Here is a 21,985-nt window from a genome sequence, read left to right as displayed (position 1 = left end):
GGACAGGGAGAAAAGGCGAGGCACAGGTAGTTAAACCCTGCTGGGCAGCGCTACAATACATGAGAATGATGCTGCTTTGGGAACATTGGGGGTACGTGAGGGATACAAGAGAGTGGAAATGTATCTAAATGCCCCATTTACCAGTCTTGGCAGCTCCCAGGCCTGGGATTGGAGGGGGCCTGCTACCGCTGTCAGGCCCTGCCATCTGCCATCTCAGTGGAGATCAGCACTGGAGGGCTCGTTGTAGGCAGTTTTTTCTTTTTTTGTTTTTTGTTTTTTTTAATGCAGCAGGATCTGGCTCAAGATGTCACTCTAGTGAGCGGGACTGGAGATGAGGGAGAAAAATGTCTAGGAAAACAGGGAAGAAATAAATGGAAGTTTCCATGCTCCAGGAGGAGGGAAGGACAGGGGCAGAAAAGGAAGGAAAAAAGAAGCTGAAGAAAAATTATGTAGAAAAGACGGGCTTGATTTAGTAGGTATGCATCATCCATTTTCCCTGCCCCCTCCAAGGTAGCTACAGCTCAAGAAACATGGCTCCTGGGTCCCCAAGTTACTTCCATCCTCTCCTGAGCCCGATTCTCACACCTACAAGCTTCCGCCCTGCCTCTTACCTCTCTCTTTGGAATGCCTAGTGTCAAGCACGCTTAGCTTCCAGGGATGATAACGATGATAGTGATGACCGAGCTGTTCCAGGTGACTAGGAGATTAGCAGCAGACTCACTCTTTCTGAGACCTCTGTGGACGTCCCCTCCTCCGTACGTCACAGCAGGTGAAAGCCTCAGAGTTCACAGGATTCTTTCTCCACAGGTATCCTGCTGCAGAAGACCCCCACACTCCCAAAGGTGCCCATTCAGTGTCTCATTGCAGATTTAGATTCCATTCCAAGAAATCCTAAAAGGAAATGGACTCAAAAGTCTACACATGGCTTAGGTTAGAACCAACCAGAATTAATAGCACTAACAGCAGCAGCTCACCTTTCTGGAGCCCTTGTTCAATGGCAGTCACTACGTTAAGGTCTTGACATGTATTTTCTCATTAATTTCCCAGGAGAACTCTAGAGACATACCCATTTCACAGGTGAGAAAACTAAGGCCTACACAGGCCAAGTACTTTGGCCAGGATCATGAGGGCAGCAGGAGTCCAGAGCCAGATGGACTCCAGATGCTGTACTCTGCAAACCCAACTTGGGCTGGACCCTCAGTACAGCCTGCGCTAACAACTCCTCCCAATAAACCGTTCAGATCACTCCTCCCCCACCCCCATCCTTTCCAGGAATTCTCAGCCATTGACATTATTTCCTACTTATGTTTTTATACACGTCACCAGATGCAAACTTGCTCAACTTCCCACTATCAGACAAACCCTCTTGTTTCTGCGACTCTCCTCATACCCAGAGAGCGTGTCCCTCCTCTTTGTCCCTAGGCCCACCCTCCCCTTCTCCTCCTAGCACTCTCAGAACCTCATGGCACAGATTATCAATTCTCTACTGAACTTTGGAGCTTTCACGGCTTCCTTTCTATTGGGCCCTTCCCATCAGCTTTACATCAGACTCACATCACTTTCATTCTATGGGAAAAAAATAAAACACCTCCCTCTACTCATTTCCCTCCTCGAGTTACTGCCAGAACTTTGTCCTTCCCTTCACAGCCATACCTCGGAGGCTTGCCTGTGACTCCCCGTCTCGTTCCTCACCTCCCACCCATTCCTCACCTTCCCCTGACCTGGGTTTCTTTCCTGAAATGACTCCGGCTAAGGTCACGAATAACTTCCATGTTGCTTGCTCCAATGGGCATTTAAAAATGCTCTTATTCTACAGCATTTGACACTTTTAACAATTTTGTATTGGTTCTCTTCACTTACATATTTTCTTCCTATCTTTGGCTATCACTTCTCCTTTGTGGCTTATCATCCTTTACCGGCCTTTAAATAGAAGAATTCCTTAAGGTTTAGTCCCAGGCCCCCTTCTCTCCTCATTCGACTTCTCCTCAGTGACCCAGCACATGCCAGGGCTTCAATTACACCTATAAGCCAGTCCCTCCCTGGGACCTGCTCTCCAGTCTCAACCTCTACTTTGAAGTCTAGACTCAACAATTCAACAGATCACGTAACACCTCTATTTGGATTTCTCAAAACATCTCATCATCAAGTAAAATAAAAGTAATGATCTAATTTCCCTCAAGCCTGTTTATATTCCTACTGGTCTCCATTTTGGTGAATCCATCCTAGTCACCTCTTCATCCTTACTCTAGCCAATCCATCATCAAGTTCTGCCAAATTTGCCCCCTAAGTCTCTCAAATATTCTATTCTCCAGCTCTGCCACCTCCACCCCTACTACCAACTTTAACTTTTCTATACCCTAGCCAAAGATTAAAACAAAACTCTTGCCAGCCCTCTCTTGCTTAAAACTCAAGGATTTCCCCACTGTTCTTAGTGTCAGAGCTGCTAAGTTCTAAGTGTGACCTGTGAAGGGCCTGCCGGACTGGCTCCTAACTTGCATTCGCGCCTCTCTGCACTCCAGCTACTCAGTCTTCTCTGGGGTCCGAGAACATGGGGTCCGAGAACACGCCAAGCTCCCTCCTGACTTCCGGGCTTAATGTATGCGATTTCTTCTGTGAGGAATGTGCCTCTCCAACATTACCAAGTTGACAGCTCCTCATCTTTCAGCTCTTACTTCCAAAGCTGCTTTCTTCGGGAAGCCTTTCTGGATCCCGAATTCCCCACTCCCAGGCTCTCACCGTGCTCTATACGTTTCCTTCAGCGCACTCACCATGGTGTGGCACTATGTATTGGTGGTATTACTAAGGACACTCTCTCCCCATTAGACACCAAGTTCCAATGAGGGCAGGGAACAGTTCTACTCAGTTTATCCTTAGAAACTAGCTCAGTCCCCGGCACATCATATAGCAAATGTACAAATGAATTACTAGCAAAGAAAACAAAGGACTCTAAAAATTCATTCTTAAGAGGTCAAACCAAGGCAGTTATTAAAACTCTGGTGGGCACATGACCCTAAGGATTGCCTACTGGTATGCTAACCACTCTCAAACACCCCCCCTTTTTTATTCCTCTTTAACTTTTGTGAGACGTAAGTAATGGAGGCAGGAAGGATCCACTTCGGAGACCACAACACCCAGGAATGACAGAATTATACTGGCTAATGTGTCAGGGGATATACCTATTTTTCAATAATGTTTCAATAAAATACACACTTCCAACACTGGTAAAAGATAGAAAAAAAAATGTTTATTTAACCAGAAAGATTAAAATGTGTAACATGACTATTGGTTCATGTGTCAATGTCAATGTATCTATAGATTCTACTGTTTCCCCGAAAGTAAGACCGAGCCAAACCATCAGCTCTAATGCGTCTTTTGGAGCAAAAATTAATATAAAATTAATGCTGTAGTAAAATAAGACCGGGTCTTATATTAATTTTTGCCCCAAAAAACGCATTAGAACTGATTGTCCAGCTAGGTTTTATTTTCGGGGAAACAGGGTAAAAAGGCAGTACTTTACCATTAAACTAGGTAAGTGCATTTTATTTATTTTTATTTATTTATTTTTTTATTAGTGTCAGGTGCACAAGACAAAGCAAAACTTAGACGTTTATCATTTATATCCCTTACACTGTGTGAACCCTCCTCCCCCGGTAAGTGCATTTTAAAGGGTTGTGGGATAACAGGAAATAATAAGGTGCACAGATGTTGGAGGAAAAACTTGAAACCACACCAGTGGTGTGCTGGAGCTGGTTCACACTGGCTTTCTAACTGTTAAATTTGGGGGAATTTTAAGAGCTGGTTGTTGAATGGCCAATTAAAAATTAAATTGTATTAACATACAATTAACAGCAAAGTTAATAAATACTCAGAATTCATCTCTTCCTATTTTACAGTTTATTATCTGTACTCTTGAGGTTATATGCATCTATTCATCTGTATGGTGGAAACACTGGATAATGGTGAGCTGTCCATCCCTTTTCCACTCTGCACTCAGTAAAGTCACCTTGGGAGTTTGAAATGGGCCTCGGTGGAAGTATTTGCACCATGGAAACTGGCAAATGCTACCAATCAGGGCTTACATTTTGGGGAACTGAATGTTATACCTTTAGCAGCACACCAGTGAACCAAGCCACTGGCTCATGAAAACATTTTAAGGGTTTACAGTAAATGTGAAGCAAACTTCTACCTGGAAGATGGGTAAGTAGAGAAAGTACAGAAACCTGTTTGTCTTTAGGAAATCATTCTTAAAATTGTGTGTTGAGGTGATTGTTTTCGTTCTCAATTTAAAGCAGTAATTATTCTACAAACATGACTTTTACTACAAATACCAGTTATGAAAGTGTCTGTAATTTTATGGAACAACCTGTACACCATGACTTCTAGACAAAAATAAATGTGTTGACTAAATTGAGACATAACTTCTTACAAGTGGGTGGGAGAGAGTCCCTTCCTCTCTCCCCACCAAACTTCTGGAAAGCAGCTTATACTCACTCTGTTTACTCACCTTCTCGTCGGTTTTGGCTTCTGCCTCCACCATTTGACAGAAACTGCTCTAAGGTAACCACGGCTAAATTCAGTAGCTTCTTTTCCATCCTCAATACCATGCCCCTGCCTCTTCCATTAAACTGAATTAGATTAATGAGCAGAAATCCTACCTTCTACCTGGATCCTAGCCTCGCACAATGTTTGGCACCTTCTATTAAGTTGGTGCAAAAGTAATTGTGGATTTTGCAATTATTTTTAACCTTTTAAACCGCAATTACTTTTGCACCAATCTAATACGTACTCAGCCATTGTTTGTTGAGTCAGTGGCCTGAGTTTTCATCTCTGTAACCTTGAGCATGTCATCTCACTTCTCTGGATGCCTGCTTTCTCAGACAGGAAAGGAAGGTGAACTATGTTGGGACCCCCTTTTTCCTTCACTTTAAGAGCTCACCTTTAAGAGTCTTGGGGGGCTGAAGCTCTCCTCACTTCAGCTGAGCGTTAGGAGCAGGTGTGTCCTCTTTACTGCCAGGCAAAGTCTTGGATTTTGGCTTTCTTTTTGGTCCTTGGGCCCAAGCCCCAAGGCTATGCCTTTGCCTTCTGTTGTTTCTTGGCTCAAAGCCAGGCTGAACGACCTTGAAGAAGTTAGATTACAACCTTCCCAAGCTACACAACCGGGATGAATGGGTGCTGCACAGGACAAGCGAGCAAGTGTTCAAAACTCCTGTGAGATCTGTAAACCGTGGGGCCTGCTGCTACATTCCTATGTTTGAGTTACGCATGCTTTATCTTCACAGTTTCTCCCCTCAAGTCGACCCCCTGTAACTCCTTAATCATTTCTGTTGCTTGTATTGAATTCCCTCAAGTCTAACACACCTCTTTTTCTTCCTAGAGTTGCAGGAATCAGAATCAAACAGTATTCCAGATGCCACTTCCCACTCCAGCGTGACAGGATTTATGGAGGGGGAGCGGATAATGGCGGAGCGGCACTAAGATCCCATCAGTCAACAACATTCAAGTTTCCACTCCCACCAGGAGGTCAACGCTTCTGGTTCTTGTAGCTCATTATCCCCAATACTGATGGTCCTACATTTGCTTTCTCGCTTACTATCTCCATGAGGTGTCCACCTCGTAGGTCAAAGGCCCAACGCGGCGCAATCACCTCTGAAATTCAAAGGGGAAAAACACACCCAGCTTGTGCATACACATACAAAAAGAGCAGTCCAACGGTACTCACCTGAATGTTAGATTAGTCAGCAAAGCATTCGAAATGAATTTAAATGATGCAGGGCAGAGTTCAGTGAAAAGTCATGAGACAAAGGAAACACAGGGGACCCAGGCTGATTAAAAAGATAATTAGTTGTGGAAAATAAGATTGGGCTCCAGCCAATAATTTGTCTTTGACAAAGATAAACCGAAGGATCCAATACGGTCCTGTTAGGGGAATTAGTTGTTCTTTTATAGGAGTAGAAGAGCCAGAACAAAGCAACAGTCAGTTTCAACTCCCCCTCTGTTTGTTGTTCTGTCTGTTCATAAACATACAAGCTGTTTCCTTTCATCTGCACAGGCTCACACAATATGGAGAAGCCACAATAGGTTTAAACCAGATTTATAAATAAACACACAGAGTGGTGGTCAAGCCAGAGATCTTTTGGACTAAGAAAAGATCTTGATGTCCCTTGCTGGAGTTTTTTTTTAAAAAGTGGAATCTCTTTAAAAGACATAAAAGGTCAGTAGGCTTACCAGCAGTAAGAGAGGCATCTCTTACCTAAATTGTTAAAACCCATAAAGGTGTTTGAGATTCCTAATAACAACACAGAGAGGTTTAATCTCCACATAGGGAATGGGAAAAATTCTCCATGATGGCCAAATACAGGGGGGCTGATAATTGGGGAGGAGGAGAGTTGGGGAGTGACACCAGATACTCTATTTGAACCTGAAACAGCAACTTCAAAGATTCTGTGAAACTACTTGCCTGAAATATTGTTTTGATAAATAAGCCATATCCTTGTGGAATTGAAATCTCCAACTGCTCCACTGGCACGGACATCTCTGCAGTGACAGCACATGCCACAGACTGTGGAGTTAACGTGAATTAAATTTCAGATGTGGGGGAGTTAAGGGAGGGGGTGGTGGCAGTGGGAGGTTTATGAACAGTATGCTGGGGCTCTGATGTTGTCACAACCAGATGGCTTCAACTGTATCATTTAAACAAAAACAAACACGTCCAGAAATAACGACAGAAGCACTGAGTAGCTTTACCTGTACCTGAAATTCTAACAGCTTTGTACCCATTGTAAAGCCCACATTGGAAATTCCATAAATACTGGAAAATCCCAGAAGAGATCTTCGTCCTGCCAGAAGCTTAGTGCCAGGATTGCTACCCTCCTGAGGACATATTCCCCGAACCCATCAGCCCCTAACCCACAGCTTCCTGTGACTGAGGAAGAAAGCAAATCTGAAGCCTGTTTTGTCCTCCGGGAACCTCTGAAGAGCAAGCCAGAGGCAGCTTTCCAGAGCTTGGCTCTTGCTATTCCCACAGGAAGGAGGCTTTACCTCAGATTTCATACCTAAACATTTCAGAAAAGGACCTTCCTGCAGTTACTCACAAATCTTTTCAGGGTGCTACATTAGAAGAACTGTCACTCAACAGCTGTGTGATCCTAGGCATGCCACTTGACTGCTCTGGGTTTGAGCTTCTCTCATCTATAAAATGTGAAGATGCTATTTATCACTTGTCCTGCCCAACTCATCAAGTTGTTGGGAAGTTTAAATGAGATACTGTGCACGAAAGGTTCGCTGAAAACAGTACTGCTAAGCAAATACAGTTACGTGAGAGACAACAGGGGCACAGGAGACTCTGTGAGGCCCTGATCCCTGGAGCTGGGTGCTGATCTAGAAAGTGAGGACGGACAGAAGAGGCACAGGGACAGCAGCCAGAACACGGAGAACTGGGCACTTCCTCACACAGGTGACATTAAGGGGAAACTGAGAAGTGCAATGGAGTAGTTTTTAATAAGCAAATCCTGTCTTTGGTTCTATTGATAATAGATCTTTTCTACTCCATTCTAGATAAATGAAAACTGGCAAGCTAAGTGAAAACTGGAATATTTGCAAAGGCTAAAGTCACTGAAGGGAAATACATGGAGTCTCCATTGAAGGTCAAACAACACATACCTTGGCCAGATGGCCACTGCATTTTCCAGTGTGTCCCACTGTCCTGTTCAACACTGTCATGAGGAAGGCACAGGAGCCCCAGGGCACTCTTGTGAGCTCACAGGGAATTCAGACACTACCTTTTCTGAAAACACATCAAGTCAGTGACAGAACCAGTCAGGCATAATCATTTCCCTTTATTTAATCACGTTATAGCCCCTGGATCTTTTTATATTTCACTAGGAGAAGGGAGATTAAGAGTAGGGCTTAACATGTGTAGGGTGCAGAAAGCCCACTTCCATTACCTGCCGTGGCAGAGGTATGAGCCTGACCCCTCAGTAGGATGCAGACTGTGAGATGCTCAAGGAGGACAGACTGGCAGCTGGTAGCTCACAAAGGAAACGAGATCAGGGAGACGCAGTAAATCCCCACCGCTTAGCCACTGCAAACATTATCTCTGCAACCTGGAGGGTTGAACTAGGCCTTCAAAATCCCTTAAGGAACTCTGACCCAAAAGACAAGCCAGGTGAACGAAACAAAAGACCAAAGATACCACACAGTACAAAATAGTCATTATTTATATTTTCAAAAAGAAAAAAAAATTAACATTTGGAAGTTCTCCCCTGTAGGAAGAGGGGCGAATTGGAAGGAACAGGACTGGCTCCTATGCAGGCGACAAGTCAGGTACGAACAGCTGAGCAATCGGGGCTGGGGTTTTTTTCATACAGCATTAATAATAAAATTTCCTTTCTTTTCTCTTCTTTTTGTTTTGTTTTGTTTTGTTTTTTTTTAGAAAAGGGGGAAGGGAGGAGAAATAAAATCAGAGAAAAATGCCAAAAAACATTTTCCACAATATCTAAAAACAGAGAACCATAGTTCTTGTCGAGACGGTATGAATTCTGGGTGAATTATTTTTTTCCAGTTTTCAACACCAATAAAGATTTTTTGCAAAAGCCATATCAGAACACTCATCTTCCAGATCAAATAACATCCTTCCCTTTTCGCCTTCACTTGTCATTTTTCATAAAGGGATAAAAGGATATATTCTGTTCTTGCAAACAGTAAGTGCTAACAACAAGAGAGCTCTTCTGATACTTGTATGGTGGTGAGGAGTTTTCACAAATATCCAAGTTTTAGCACAGTTGATGGACTGAAACTTCTCTCAACATAAATACTACTAGAATCCACAAAACGATTTTTGAGAAATTCTGCAAAAATCCTTTCTTCTTTCCTTTTCCCTTCTCTTAAAACTAAATGTCCTTTTTTTTCTTTTTTCCTTTTTGCTCCAGGCACCTGACGATTTGTTCTGCTCAGTCAGATGCAGACAGGTTTCTCCGAAGTACCACTGCTGGGATGTCCTCAGGGCCAGAGCCTAAACTGAATCCCCAGAGGATCAAACTCTGCCAGGCCAAAGGGAACACAGTGACGCAGCAACAGGGTTTTCATTAGGTTGAACAGCCCCGAGTCCCCGGCCCTTCCCTCCCCCCAGTCCCCCCAAGTTCATTTAGTGCTGTTTTAAAAGTCTGGGCCATGATGCAGTCTTTTCCCCCCACAGCAGAGTAAAAGCTCCACAGATTGCGCTGTCTACCTGGTAGTCAGTGGCAGCAACAGTGGCTGCTGCTTCTGGAAAATAAACGGAGTCTTACGACGGGCAGGATCTTAGGACTGCTTCAGGCGCTTACGTGGGGGTCCCAGAAAAGGGCACTGTGCTGAAGCCAGAGAGCGGTACGCCTCAGCCACCAAGTGGGGATGTGACACCACCATTGACTTCCACCCCGACGTCTCCAACACGTCCGAAGCGTGACTAGGAGAAATGCAGAGATGCGTTATCGAAGGAGGGAGTGCAAGATGGATTCAATAGCCACCCAGACAGCCTCATTCCCCAGAGTTTGCTGTACAGGGTGTCAATGCAAGAAACACATGCATGAGAATTCACTGGTTAGACAATGTGCAGACAGGTGACCAGTCTGTGGCTGTTGTAAGCTCTGATGACCAGGACTTGGAGCCACTATACTGTCAACTACTAAAGGTGAAGTGTTCCCCAGGCTCTTCTCTCCACTGTCAACGCTCTTTATAGTCACTGCTGACGCCAATGAGGAGAGAGCTCTAAGCTTCCACCTGGCTCTGCCACTGACTAGTCCTGTAACCACAGAGCAGAACATAGCCTGGGGCCTATTTGATTATCAGTAACAACCACACTTCACCCAATGGTTAACATCTAAAAAGCACCCAGCAAGTGTCCAGCACAGAGTGAGCACTCACTAGGACCATCATTTAGTGGTCTCTTCCCTCCTCTTTTGTCTCAATCAGTAACTGCTTTGAAACAATCTTACAGACTGACTTAGAGGACGTCCTTATGTCATTTCCTGTTTGGGGGCATTTTCTGGGTTGAACAATGTTCACTTATCTACCTGACAACTTCTTAGACCATCTCACCCCAGAACTGCTGTTGTGAGCGCTTTATAAGGCCTGCTTCTCTTCCTTGGGTTTTTTCCCAACTTTTGCTCCCCATCATGCCCCACTGAGAATTATTTCAGAAAGTAATATAGCCAGGTTATTTGCCATTTAGGACGAAGGAGCAGATCTACTAGACTGAACATTTCTTTCTCAAAACAGTATTTAACAACTTCATCTACTGATGATCCTGTCTCTTCTCCCCATTCCATAATGGACCATTAAATACATTTTACTCACTCATAAAAAACGTACTTCTGTTCTCCTAGAGATCTACGTGTCTTTCATTAAGCCAGTGAATGTGAAGTAAAGATGCTATCATTTGGGGAACACAGCTTTTTCAGGCCAGCAAGTTATCATTTTCATTAATTCTGATCAATACAAGGAAGTAAAATACCTCACTCACCAATCAAATTAGACCCATGAAAGCAAAACTATCTTCCACACAGGCAAGCTGACGGGAAAGATGAAAACTCTGTACTTACTACTAAAAGGTTAACGAAGCTTCTCGTTTATTTTATTCACTAATTCAAAGTCTTTCTTATTTCTCTAGCTATCCCAACTATATCCTGAAAGAACTTTGAAGATGCCAACTCACTAGTTGATGAAATCCACTGCCTGAGTTTTCAGCTGATCAGCGCTGTGGAGGTCCGCCAGGATGAGAATTTCTGCGGCGTTCTCCACGGAGAGGTTACTGCAGAGGGCATCCTCACACATGACCTTTAAACGCTCCAGGGCATACTGTAAAACAGAAGCACCGCTGTCAGAGCAGGAACAGCTCTGAGCCGGCCGCCACTGAGGCTGTTTTCTGCAGCTGTACCATCACGTAACTGGATACCTGAACAAAACTGCAGAGACCATGAGGCTACTACTGCAATTATAAAACATCACCATACTCCAAAGGCTGAAATGAAGACAGCTGAAATCACTGGCATAGCTGCCATTCCAGTTCTAAAGTCTACCTTTTAGAAACAAGGCCATATGGAGCAGACCCACATCCTCCAGTGTACCTGCCCCAACTATGATTCAAGGGTTTCTAGAACCATCACCACCTCCCCTTACCATGAGGCATTACTCTGCTTCAAGTCACCAGGGATATACCATTTGACATTTCTGCAATCCTTTCAGTGAGAGCCAGACGAGGGGGAAGCACAGTCCTTTCTACTTAAGCACTGTCACTAGCCTGGCAGGGTATCCCGACTGGCCCCTTAGGCTGTGAAAAGGAGTCCTGTGGTGACTTTCACCAGCATCTCTGCCACTAGTTGTTCCTGAATGAGGGTCAACCAAAGGCCGCCTTTTAAATAGAAAAGGATAAATGGAGTCCTATTTTATTGGGGTTGAGGTTAAGACTCGCAAGGTAGATGAACAAAGCAACAGAGACCCTGGATCCAGTTTCAGTCTAAAAACTTCCTATTTTCCAGGTAAAAGGATAAATGTTCTGGAAATGAAGGTCGAGGTTAATATTGGGCACATTTGATCTAGTTGATTTGTTTTGATGCCACTGTAATCCTTTCTCTCAAATAGGTTATGAACTTACTACTAAGGAACTTCAGGGATAAGGAGGAGGAAGGTATAAAAAGCACAAAATCAAATGTAATTAATCAGTTCACAGGAAAATGGTTAGCTCGGAGGGTAGCCACAGATTCCATAAAGGGCCTGTCTTGAGGGCCTCAAAACTCAGTGACATGATACTCCTCCAGGCTGAATCATGGCAATCAAACTAGGAAAATTGTATTTTTATGAATTCTGGGTGAGGAGGCATATCTGCTGGCACTGTGATCTCCTGCAGCAAAAAGAGAGTTTTATTGGTTTTGGTGCAGCTTTAATTTCTTACATTTGAGTAACTGGAAAGCAGTTTCCATGGAAAACAGGAATGACACTAGACAAGCAAGAAATTAGGTTTTTGTTTTAAAAGGCTGGAAAAGGTTGAGTAAATGTTCAGTTTTTATACAGTGCTGCACAGAATATTCTTCTTATCCTTTTTCAATATATTCTTTTAAAAGGACTTTTACTGTGAATAGCTCTGATCCCTACTGCATAATTAGACAAAAGTAGCCATTGTTATCCCTTGGGGGACAAAGTTTTTTTTCTTAATTATGCTTCTGAAAAACCTTCCTAATGGCAGTACTTACCCAAGAGATTGAAACTGTGTCTCCCAGGCCTGGCCAACGTGTTTTGTTTTGTTTTTGGTCTAATTACACATGTCCCCGGGAGACTGGGGAAACTCAGAAGAAGCTATTTCAGCCTTTTGGGTAAATTCTAGATGTTTAGATCCTTCCATGAAAGATTTCTTATTCTGTTTGCCTGAAGCTCACAAGGAGGTAAAGGTAAAAATGTTTTCAAATAAGCTTGGAGCAAAGACTGTCTAATGGGAAATTCTGAATGGAATTTGAAAACACACCCTTCAGTTACTTCTCATTCATAAATTTAAAACACTGTTATGATTCAATTGTTTTATCTTTTAAAACCACAAATTAACACACTGTACTGAAACTACCACCCTTGGAACGTCGGTGCTGGCTGATCCCCATGCTCTGTGCACTTACCGTAGGTTCCCAGTAGGGTCTCTGGCTGAGGGGCATAACTGAAAACCTAAGGAAACAGATGCCTAACCCTGACTCTGAGCATATACCACTGAGCCTCAGTATTTCTGTCTAAAAAGTGGGTCTTTCAAGGAGACTACTCATCCTTATGGGAGCTAGAAGATGAGGGGGATAAATGCTTGATGTGTAAAAGCACAAGTGAATGTTTCATTGAAAATCAGAGGGCAGATGAGGCAGAATCATTATAAACTCATGTTTATAAAAAGCAGGCACTGGGCTGTGTCTTCAACTTCCCCAGAGCTCACAGTATATATTTTCTTACTGTCTCCACTGAGAGCAACTTTCCTCTGGTCAGAACTGAGCTAGCCTGGAAGGGTATGGTCTGTTCGTATTGCTTAATTGTACTAATGAAGTCTTGAAAGGTGATAAGAAGGATACAGCTAGTATTCAATCCTTTTCATCAGGAGCATTGATTGGGTTTATATGCCTTATCCTCTACAAACACTCCAAAAAGCTGATCAATAAAGATAAAACCTCCACTGTAAACACAGGCACTTTCCTCTGTCCTCAGGGGTGCAAAGGGAGGTGGAAGGAGACTATTCTCACGAGCCAATCCTGGGAAGGAAGGCTCTAGCGCCCTTAGGTCAGAGCCAGCTTTGCCCTCACACGGGTGCTGCAGTATGACACAGGAAGAGAAGGCACTTTCAGCAGAGAACACCTTTCTCACAGGGTCTACTGCTGGCTGGGTTGAAGCCCTTTTAACACCCTTGCCCCAACACCCACCCAACACAACAAAAGCTTCCACGGGATAAATAGTGCCACACACACACACACACACACACACACACCATTGTGTTTTCTCAGACCATGGGGCCTTGGAGGACAGGTCACTGTGCTCTCTCTGATGTATCTACACAATGAAAGCCAGTTTCCCAAAGTGTGTTTTGGGGAATACTAATCCCCGGGGTGATCCTTGAGGAAAAAGATTCCAGCGTTAACTAAACTGGAGAAATCCCATCTTTCATATTCCCTTTTAGGAAACTCACCGTGCACATTAACATTTTAAAGGTTCTGAGAAATCCTGCAATGAAACAACACACAAAAACCCCACATGACATGGTTAAACTCAGTGCTTCATTAACCTTTACCCCAAGCTTATCTTGGGAATCACTGGCCCGTTGTTTTAGGTAATCATCATATCTCCTTGATTCTAAGATCCACATTTTTATTTTCACACTCTAACATTTCTCAAGTCAAAATGTATCTTACAATCAAAGTATACATTTACTGTAGTAGTATCTCTTTTTTCCCACAGAAGTATTAATCATCTTATAATGTTGAATATGATTTATTTTGGTAACTATTTAGGGGAAAGTTAAAAATGCTAACCAGGACACTGGGTAAAAGATTATCCTCTTATTGACAAAGTTTAAATAAAAGTTAATGAACTCAAGAACATTTTGTAAATTATAAAGCTAACTTACACATCCAAATGTTAGTATTATTTGAATCTTTAATGTCACTGTGGTTAAGTTTGAGATGGGGAAGAAAAGAGAGGTAAACGGCAAACTTATCCTTCTTTTCCATAGGTAGAGTGACCATATCATTTACCATTCAAAGCATGATACTTCTGAAAATAATACGGGTACTGTCAATAATTGTGTCGGAACACAAGTATAAACCAGGACTGTCCTGGCCAAACTAAGATACGCTCACCTTACCTACAATGCAGCATAGAAGCCCAGTCATGAAATTGAAGAGGTCACAAAACTCCTAGTCTTGTGATTATTTTTCTATTCTTATCTCACCTTGTCAGCAGCTGCCAGCAAATCATCAGCCATTTTGTCGAGGTTCGGAGCCTTCCCCGTGTAAATGAAGCACATCATTTCCTTAAAAACTTCAGGCTCCACGTCATTGATTTCAACCCGATTCTATGTCAGAAAAACCAAAAGTAAGAAACATTCCAACAGAACAAAATCCCTAAAAAATTTTCATGATTTTAAGCTCTGGTGAGGAGAGAAGCTTGTATCATTTCAAATCTAACATGAATGGAAAATTTCTCTTTGCCCTATTTGATTACAAATAAATAGCCTTTTCTCCCATTATATGTACCACCTTTGTTTTCTGAAATACAACAGCAAGACAACTATTATCTTTCATTTTGCACCTTTCTTTTCTTGAGTAGAAACACGTGTCTAATATCCTCACTCAAAACTTGGGATGATCTGCCTGGTATAGAGTGAGTTTACTTTACCTAGAATCCTTCTGGACCACCTCTTTCTGCTTTCAGAAAGTATCCTTTCAGGGAATTTGTACTCCATTTTAGTAACACAATAAGAAAAAATAATTAGGAAAATAAATCTGCTGCCAAATTGGAAAAATCATCTGAATCTAGTCACCTAGCTAAAAAGACGTATCTTCATCCTGTTACATACCTTCTTGCTCTCCTCCATTTCATGTTCAAACATGGCACTAAAAACTGGAGAACGAGCTACAAAGTGAAAAGGGAAGCAGACAGATGTGGTTATCACATTAAAATATCTTGGTTCTTCTGTTATGAAGAAGAGATCTTTTTCTTTCTTGTCCCACTGGTATAGGAAAGGGTCTTAGCCTCAAATTATACCAGAATTATGAAATTCCTTTCTTCTTATACCAATAAGTGAATAATTATAATAAATAGGAAATAGAAAAAGAAATAACTTTCAAAACTTTTTTTTATTAGCTCCATTTCAACTATTTATATTTCAAGGAAATTACCCAAATTACCTATGTTGGATAACAATGATAACCTCTGGGTAGATTTAGGGGTTCAAATGGAAGGCCCTTCGGGAGCTAAGTAGAATGTCCTAATACCTAGATTTTTCCTGGAACAATGACACCTACTTTCCCCACTTCCAGGGACCACACAGCAAGGACGTCAAGAACAGGGCTCAATGGCATCCATGGAAGTGCGTGTTTATGGCAGGTTGTCTGTCCCTCCAAGCCACACATTCTCAATAGAGATGACAATACCCAAGAGGCAAAAACATCTTAGCTATTACAATCATTTCTGGCCTTTCAGAACTCAACCCTACCTAACAAAATCTTATTCCTTAGTATTTAATGTCTCTCATTAGAGATAATTTAATTTTTTCCCTTAGGGATGGGGATAATGAAAAAAGGTTGAGAAACAGTGTTGTAGGTCATGCCCAATTCTAGGCTAATGAACAATATAAATAATAAGTAAACTTAATTTCAACCATGAAAGTAAAAAAATGGCTAAAGAACTCAAATTTTATCATGTTGCCCAATAATAAATCAGGGATTTTGGTGAAAGTTGAGACTAATCTCTACCTAAGAGAGGAAGAACAGATGGAATATATAGTAGGACTCTGAGCTAACAAGCGACTAGAACTTTGACCTGTTTATATCAGAAAGGACCAATTTTAGATCTGCCATTTCTAACCACATAATCGTGGGCAAATCACTTAACCCTCTGAGCTTCAATATTTTAATCTATTCCAAAGGATATTAATTCTCATTGTTTTTATCTCAGAAGGGTTATGGGCTAAACGCTACTGAATAGAAGCTGAAGACTAAAAGACTAGTGCTTTTAATAAAGAGGGAAGAGCCCAAAGCAGTGATATGCTTAGCCGGTCTTCAGTGGATAGACAGAGCTGATGCTACGAGAGTAAATAAAATCACCCAGAGAGAATAAGTAGAGTGAAAAGAGAACTGAGGCAGACCCTTTGGGAACACCAATGTTTAAATGGATAAGTAGAGAGGGAGGCCACACATTAGAAGTAGCAGAAAACCAGGAGAAAGAAGGCAAATAACACATGAATTAAAGAGTCCCTCAAATTTAGGAACTAGCAGGTCATAGAACTTTGGAAAACTGCTTTCACTGCACAAAGGTGAACTGAGGATAAGTGGGAGGAAAAATGTAGAGACAGTGAATGTGCTAACTTAAGAAATTTAGCTCTGAAAAAAGAGAGAGCGAGAGAGAGAGAAACTAGAGGGAGAAGCTTGAGTCTGTTTACAGGCTGAGGGTAAATAGGCAATAGGAGAGAGAGAGAAGATACCAGATAACAAGGGTGTAACTGGCAGAGTAACGCTTCTGAGAAGGCAGCACGGGATATGAAACAGAAGTGGAAAGTACAGTCTAGACGCTTTGGACACAGGGAAGAATACCCCCTCCACTGAGAAGGCAGGTAAGGTGAGAGGCAAGAGCTGAAGGAGAAGGGCTTCAATTTTCTCTTGGAAGAAATAGCAAGGTCATCTTTTGGGAGTTGGAGATTAAAGGAGAGTGGTAAGTGTTTGAAGTACCTATTGTTGAGAAAACGAAAGGGAGCTGACTAATTGCTGAAAGAGTTTGTGGAGAGCCCAGCTGAGCATGGAGACTAACCTAACAGTTAATGACTTCCTTCAGCAATACTCACTAAAATCTAGTTGAGGGAGGGAACAGGAAGATGGTTAGAGTGAGCCAGATTGAGGTTTTGCCAGGTGTGTATTTTAGAACAACAGAGCTTGAGGGTCTTGGTAAGAAATTTATTGCCTGAAGGTTCATGCGACTTCCTCTTACATCTTATGGCCTGAATAGAAGTTTGTGGCCGACTGCTATGCTTTTATGTGAGGTAAAGCCAGTCCTGCTGTTACTTCCTCCTCTGTGTCAGTCTTTCTGGTCTTAAAGACAAAGGGCCTATAATCAGAACAAGACACGATCCTCCTTGTCACTATGTATGGAAGACAGGGCTACGACCCCCCAAGGCTGGGGACTTAGCTAGATGGTGGTTTAGTCCTGAGTCCAGAATCTTCTCTGTCACATCCTAAGCCCCTGTCTAGGGACTAATACCTGCTCTTAACCAGTGTTTTGCATTTACTCTCTAGGTGGGAAGGCAGTCAATACATATCATCATCCATTCCTTGAAAATGGTGGCTTAAGTCCACTATATAGAGGAAAAACAGAAATACCATTTTGATGGAGAGTAGCCTTTTTGGTTATGACAACTAATGTCACCAAAACATAAAAATATATTTAGTTGCAATTTTTTTGCATTAGTTCACAAGGTTGAAGTTATTCAAAAGGTGATTATGCAGCCACTGTTTTTCTTTATTCCACCCAAACTAACGCTACCCATGAATAAATACCAACCTGCTAAAATAGCTTTGTGAGCCTGGAATTCCTGGCCAGCAACACACAAACAACAGTCTGTGAACCGGGAATTCTCCCACAGTCCTCCTAACTCATCAGCCAACCGGCACTCAGGAACCTTCACCATATTCATGGTATTCTGGCCAGAAATGTTGACGGAATCTTGCACCACACTCACCTGTGAAAGACAAGGAAACATAGTCCAAAGCTTTTGTTTCCAGGAATCTTTTCCCAGCAGGAAGAGAAATGACTTTTACCTCATTGCTACAGTGCATTCAGATACTGTTAGTCATACTTTCTTGAAACCACCTTCACAGATCAAAGCTTTATCCTCTGGATCAAATAATTGCCAATCTATCACAATCATAATTACTCTACACCACCTCAGGACAATGGGGTGAGAGCCCCACACACCTTCCCTCCAAATTCTAGTAGGCTCCACTTCCCCTGCCCTGAACACCTGGGCAAAGCCACAAGGAGGAAAAAAACTGACAGAAACAAATGTTAAATCTCAAATATTTACCTTATTCTGCCTTAAGCAAATGGTTAAATACAAAGAACCCCTATAGAAACTATCATTAAACTCTCTAGAGAGAAAAATCTAGTAAGTGGAAGGAAAAAGCACTTCACTTATTTTAGTTATGTCAGGAACTAGAAAATAAAATGCAGCTTCCATAGGGCTTGGTAAATAATTGGTACTTCTTCCCAAATGTTAATTTAATGAGAGGACTGGGCTTGGAAGATCTTTCCGGTAGTGACAACTGGGTGGGTATCCCATGCCATTTACACACTTACTCAGTCATTTGTGACAATGAATAAAAGATGGCTGGTTCCAGCCAGGCATGCACTTATAGTTTTGGAACCGAATGATGACAGCAGGCTTAAAGACAGATGCAACTTGCCACTAGGGCTTCAGCAGCAGCAGGTTTTAACCAGCTGAATTACCAGTTCAGCCTAGATAAAAACAAGGTACCTTCTAGACGGGTCAGTGAAAGTCAGATAAACTTGTCAGGATACCAAATACAAGGCTTTATAAATCATGTAACATTATAAAATAAATCTAAGTTACCACACTGAAGGTAACCCTCAGATTAGTCTCCTGCCTAATAACCACTGCTGTGCTTCATCTCCTACGTCATCTTAGGTTAGAAATGGTAACATCAAAGCAGAATTCATAAAATTTGAGAATCAGCTCCCTACTCTTGCTATCCCTACAAGGTAGGTGATAAAGACAGCGCAGGAACAATCCTAAACGACCCAAATTTCCTTTAACCTTCACGGTGCAAGTCATCCTTTAAATGCAGTCATAATCCCTGAGGCAAAGTTAGTGCCCCATCCAAATGACCCGTAGTCCCTTCTGTGCAGGAGTGAGTGAGATATTTACTATCAGGTCAAGGAATTTATTCATTTGTTTAAAACAAGCTGTTATGGTCTTGAGCAACACAGCAGCCAAGTTAATCAATTATGAATGTGCTTAGCATTGGCAGCACGTTTATCAGAGCCCGATTATAACGTTATTTTAATAGCCCGAGACCCAGGACAAACCACCCCAGAGAGCCTCTCTTGTCCTGCATTAAGACCTCTTATTTTGTTCACTCACTCACTCACTCACATTAACACCCTCACTTCTTTGATATATTAATACCAAAAGTAGAAGTTGCCTGTTTCCAGTTATAGCCTCAAAATATAGCTGATTGAATTAAATTACCCACCCACCCCCAAAAAAACGGTAAAGACCAATTAAATCCAACTTTCTCATAGAGAAAGGAATCTCTTGGGATGGCCAGAGAACCGAATGGAGAATGTTTTTGGCACTGAGTACCTAAGCTTGAATTAAACCAGGCTGAAAAGAGCCCAAAGTCATTAACACTTGATAACAATTTATACACTGGGTAAAATAAATTGGCAAGAAATAAGGTGAATTTCAAACTATGGTTACCAGTAGACCCTCTGCTGGTTAGATACACGCTTGGTAATAAGTGGGGCCCAAAGACCGTGCCTACTCTCGCTGGGACAATTCCTCTCTCTAGACACAGAGAGGAACAGAGCAGGAAGGAGAATGTACCTTTACTGTCTGAGCCAGACTTGTTCTGTAGATATACGGATGCCTGGAGTCTCTAGAGCTCTGAATGTCTGGCACCTCTTACCAACATTAAATACGCTTAATTAAAAATAAATTTTAAATGGCATTCACAAATGAGTCTACAGAGCCCAAACTTTTAACTTAGAAAGGAATTGTTTTCCTCTGCAAATGATGATGCTAAAATGAAACCATTCTGCGAAAAACTAAAGATTATTTTAATGCCTATAAAATTGACTATGGAGACTTATTCAGAATTACAGCTAAGAAGATGACGTGACTGTGACATTTATGTCATCTGTCTTATAAATGACTGCATGAAAATGTCTCAGGAAGGCTGTATAACCCTCTAAATTTTAAGTTGTAAAAGGGCCTCATTCTTAAAGTCAATTCCTTTTCTTCAAAAAGAACATTTCATAAAAGACTAAAGATTGTGCCAATTGTACATTTTATCTAAACATAGAAAGTCAAAATAAAACCAATGGAAATATATTTAACTTCTATATAATTAAAACAATTGAGAAAAAAATAACAGACTGCATATAGATTGTTTATATAGATGCAGCCCTATTTCTAATAAAAAACTAGCAATAATCTAAACGTCATTCAAGAAGAGAATGAATAAACTGTTGTATATTCCTATAACAGACTATTATAGAACACTAAAAATGAATGAACTATAGTTACATTCACAATATAAATTTTAGAAACAAAATGTGAAAAGAGCCATACATTCTGACAGCATTTTTATAAAGCTTGAAATGAACCAAACCTAACAACATATTGTTCAGGCATACAACTAAACAAGGGAATGATACCATATAATTCAAAATAGCTATTTATAATACCTCCCGAGTGGGGAGACGACGAGTCTAAAGGATATGCAGGTGACCTGCAAGGTACTGGTCAAGTTGTGGGGTTGGGGTGTAGGTTTTTACTACAGTATCATGTTTTACAACCTATAATAATAAGGTTACATATTACATCACCATTTTTATAGGTCAAGAACAATCAAATATTGGCATTTTCATACAGTTCAACCAATACATCCAAATAATCCACTAATAAAATGATGAAAAGAAAAAAAATGAATGGACTCATATTTAAAATTTGGCAAAAATCGCATTCCCAGGCTTTGAAAGGATATTCTATGTTTGAAAGGAAAGGAATGTTTTAAGAGTTAACTAGTGCCTAGATATTCCATACTTCTTACCTATGGTATTTCATATTTCAACTTTAAATGCAACATTTAAAAAGAAGCACTGGGATCTTCTATACGTCAAAGGCATACAATGAAGGTGGGATATACACATCTTTATTACTAACAACTACTTGTTTTCAACATAAATAAATGGAGAGAAGGGTCAACAGAAACTGAAACTTTTCATGTAGATTTTCTGTGGTCCAAATTATTAAATAGAAAATTAAAAGAGTAAAGCTTTCATGATTCTCTGTTTCAGTATCAAAATATAATAAATACTGTTCGTTAAGAAAACTTGGTCGAGCCCGTGTTTCCCTGGGTGAATGGCATTCAGCAGCCCCACTTAGTGCAGTACAGCAGACTAGAGCTGGAAAATAGCTGACATGGCCCAGACACTAATTTGCTGCACAATGTTAGGAAAAAATTACCTGACCTCCCGAGGTACAGCTTCTCTACCCAGTAACATGAAGTGAAGAAAACAGAACTAACATAACTCGAAGGATTGTGATAACAGAAGATTCAGGGAATGCTTTGCAAATGCTTCCAAATACATTAACTAAGCAATATCAACTTGGAAGAACTGCCAGATTGCCTAATAGACAAAAATATCTCTGAGAATTGAAAGTGAACCCAGTGTGGCACATTATAAACAAGACCACCCATTTGGCATTTTTAGAGTTTGCAATCTAATTATCATTTAAATATTCATTAACAGTAATGCCACCGAAATGAAGCCCAAACACACAAATGTGTGATTCTCAGTTTTGCACCTTAGGATTCCCTTTTGCGGCCTCTGGGAACATCCAAAAGAAAAATAAAAATAAAAAAAATTCATGAAATAACTATACTTATTACATCACAGAAGTGTCTGGGCCAAAGGCTGAGTGAGGAATGGAGCAGTGGAGTATTCATAATCTAAATTTGTATGTGGACATCAA

At 41.4% G+C, this 21,985-nt stretch overlaps 1 protein-coding gene across 4 annotated transcripts in view; it reads right to left on the bottom strand.

Annotated features, from left to right (window-relative positions):
- Positions 1–8,198: 8,198 nt before the first annotated feature.
- Positions 8,199–21,985, bottom strand: part of SPOP (speckle type BTB/POZ protein) — a 62,835-nt gene continuing 49,048 nt past the window's right edge. For 2 of the 4 annotated variants that reach the window (XM_019740625.2, XM_019740626.2), the window contains 5 exons: positions 17,767–17,944; positions 15,071–15,126; positions 14,444–14,566; positions 10,691–10,833; positions 8,199–9,442 (listed from right to left, as the gene is read on the bottom strand). In XM_019740625.2, the coding sequence (XP_019596184.1) occupies positions 9,298–9,442; positions 10,691–10,833; positions 14,444–14,566; positions 15,071–15,126; positions 17,767–17,944 (645 nt within the window). In that variant the 3' untranslated portion in view covers positions 8,199–9,297. The remainder of the gene's footprint in view (positions 9,443–10,690; positions 10,834–14,443; positions 14,567–15,070; positions 15,127–17,766; positions 17,945–21,985) is intronic. The other 2 variants (XM_088802213.1, XM_088802214.1) reach the window with 2 other exon arrangements.

This window comes from Rhinolophus sinicus, chromosome 12, assembly GCF_057876585.1.
Source record: "Rhinolophus sinicus isolate RSI-liver-muscle chromosome 12, RSI-T2T, whole genome shotgun sequence".
In the NCBI taxonomy this organism is placed as follows: domain Eukaryota; kingdom Metazoa; phylum Chordata; class Mammalia; order Chiroptera; family Rhinolophidae; genus Rhinolophus; species Rhinolophus sinicus.
Note: the sequence above shows the minus strand (reverse complement) of the source record. Positions and strands in the feature narration are given on the sequence as shown.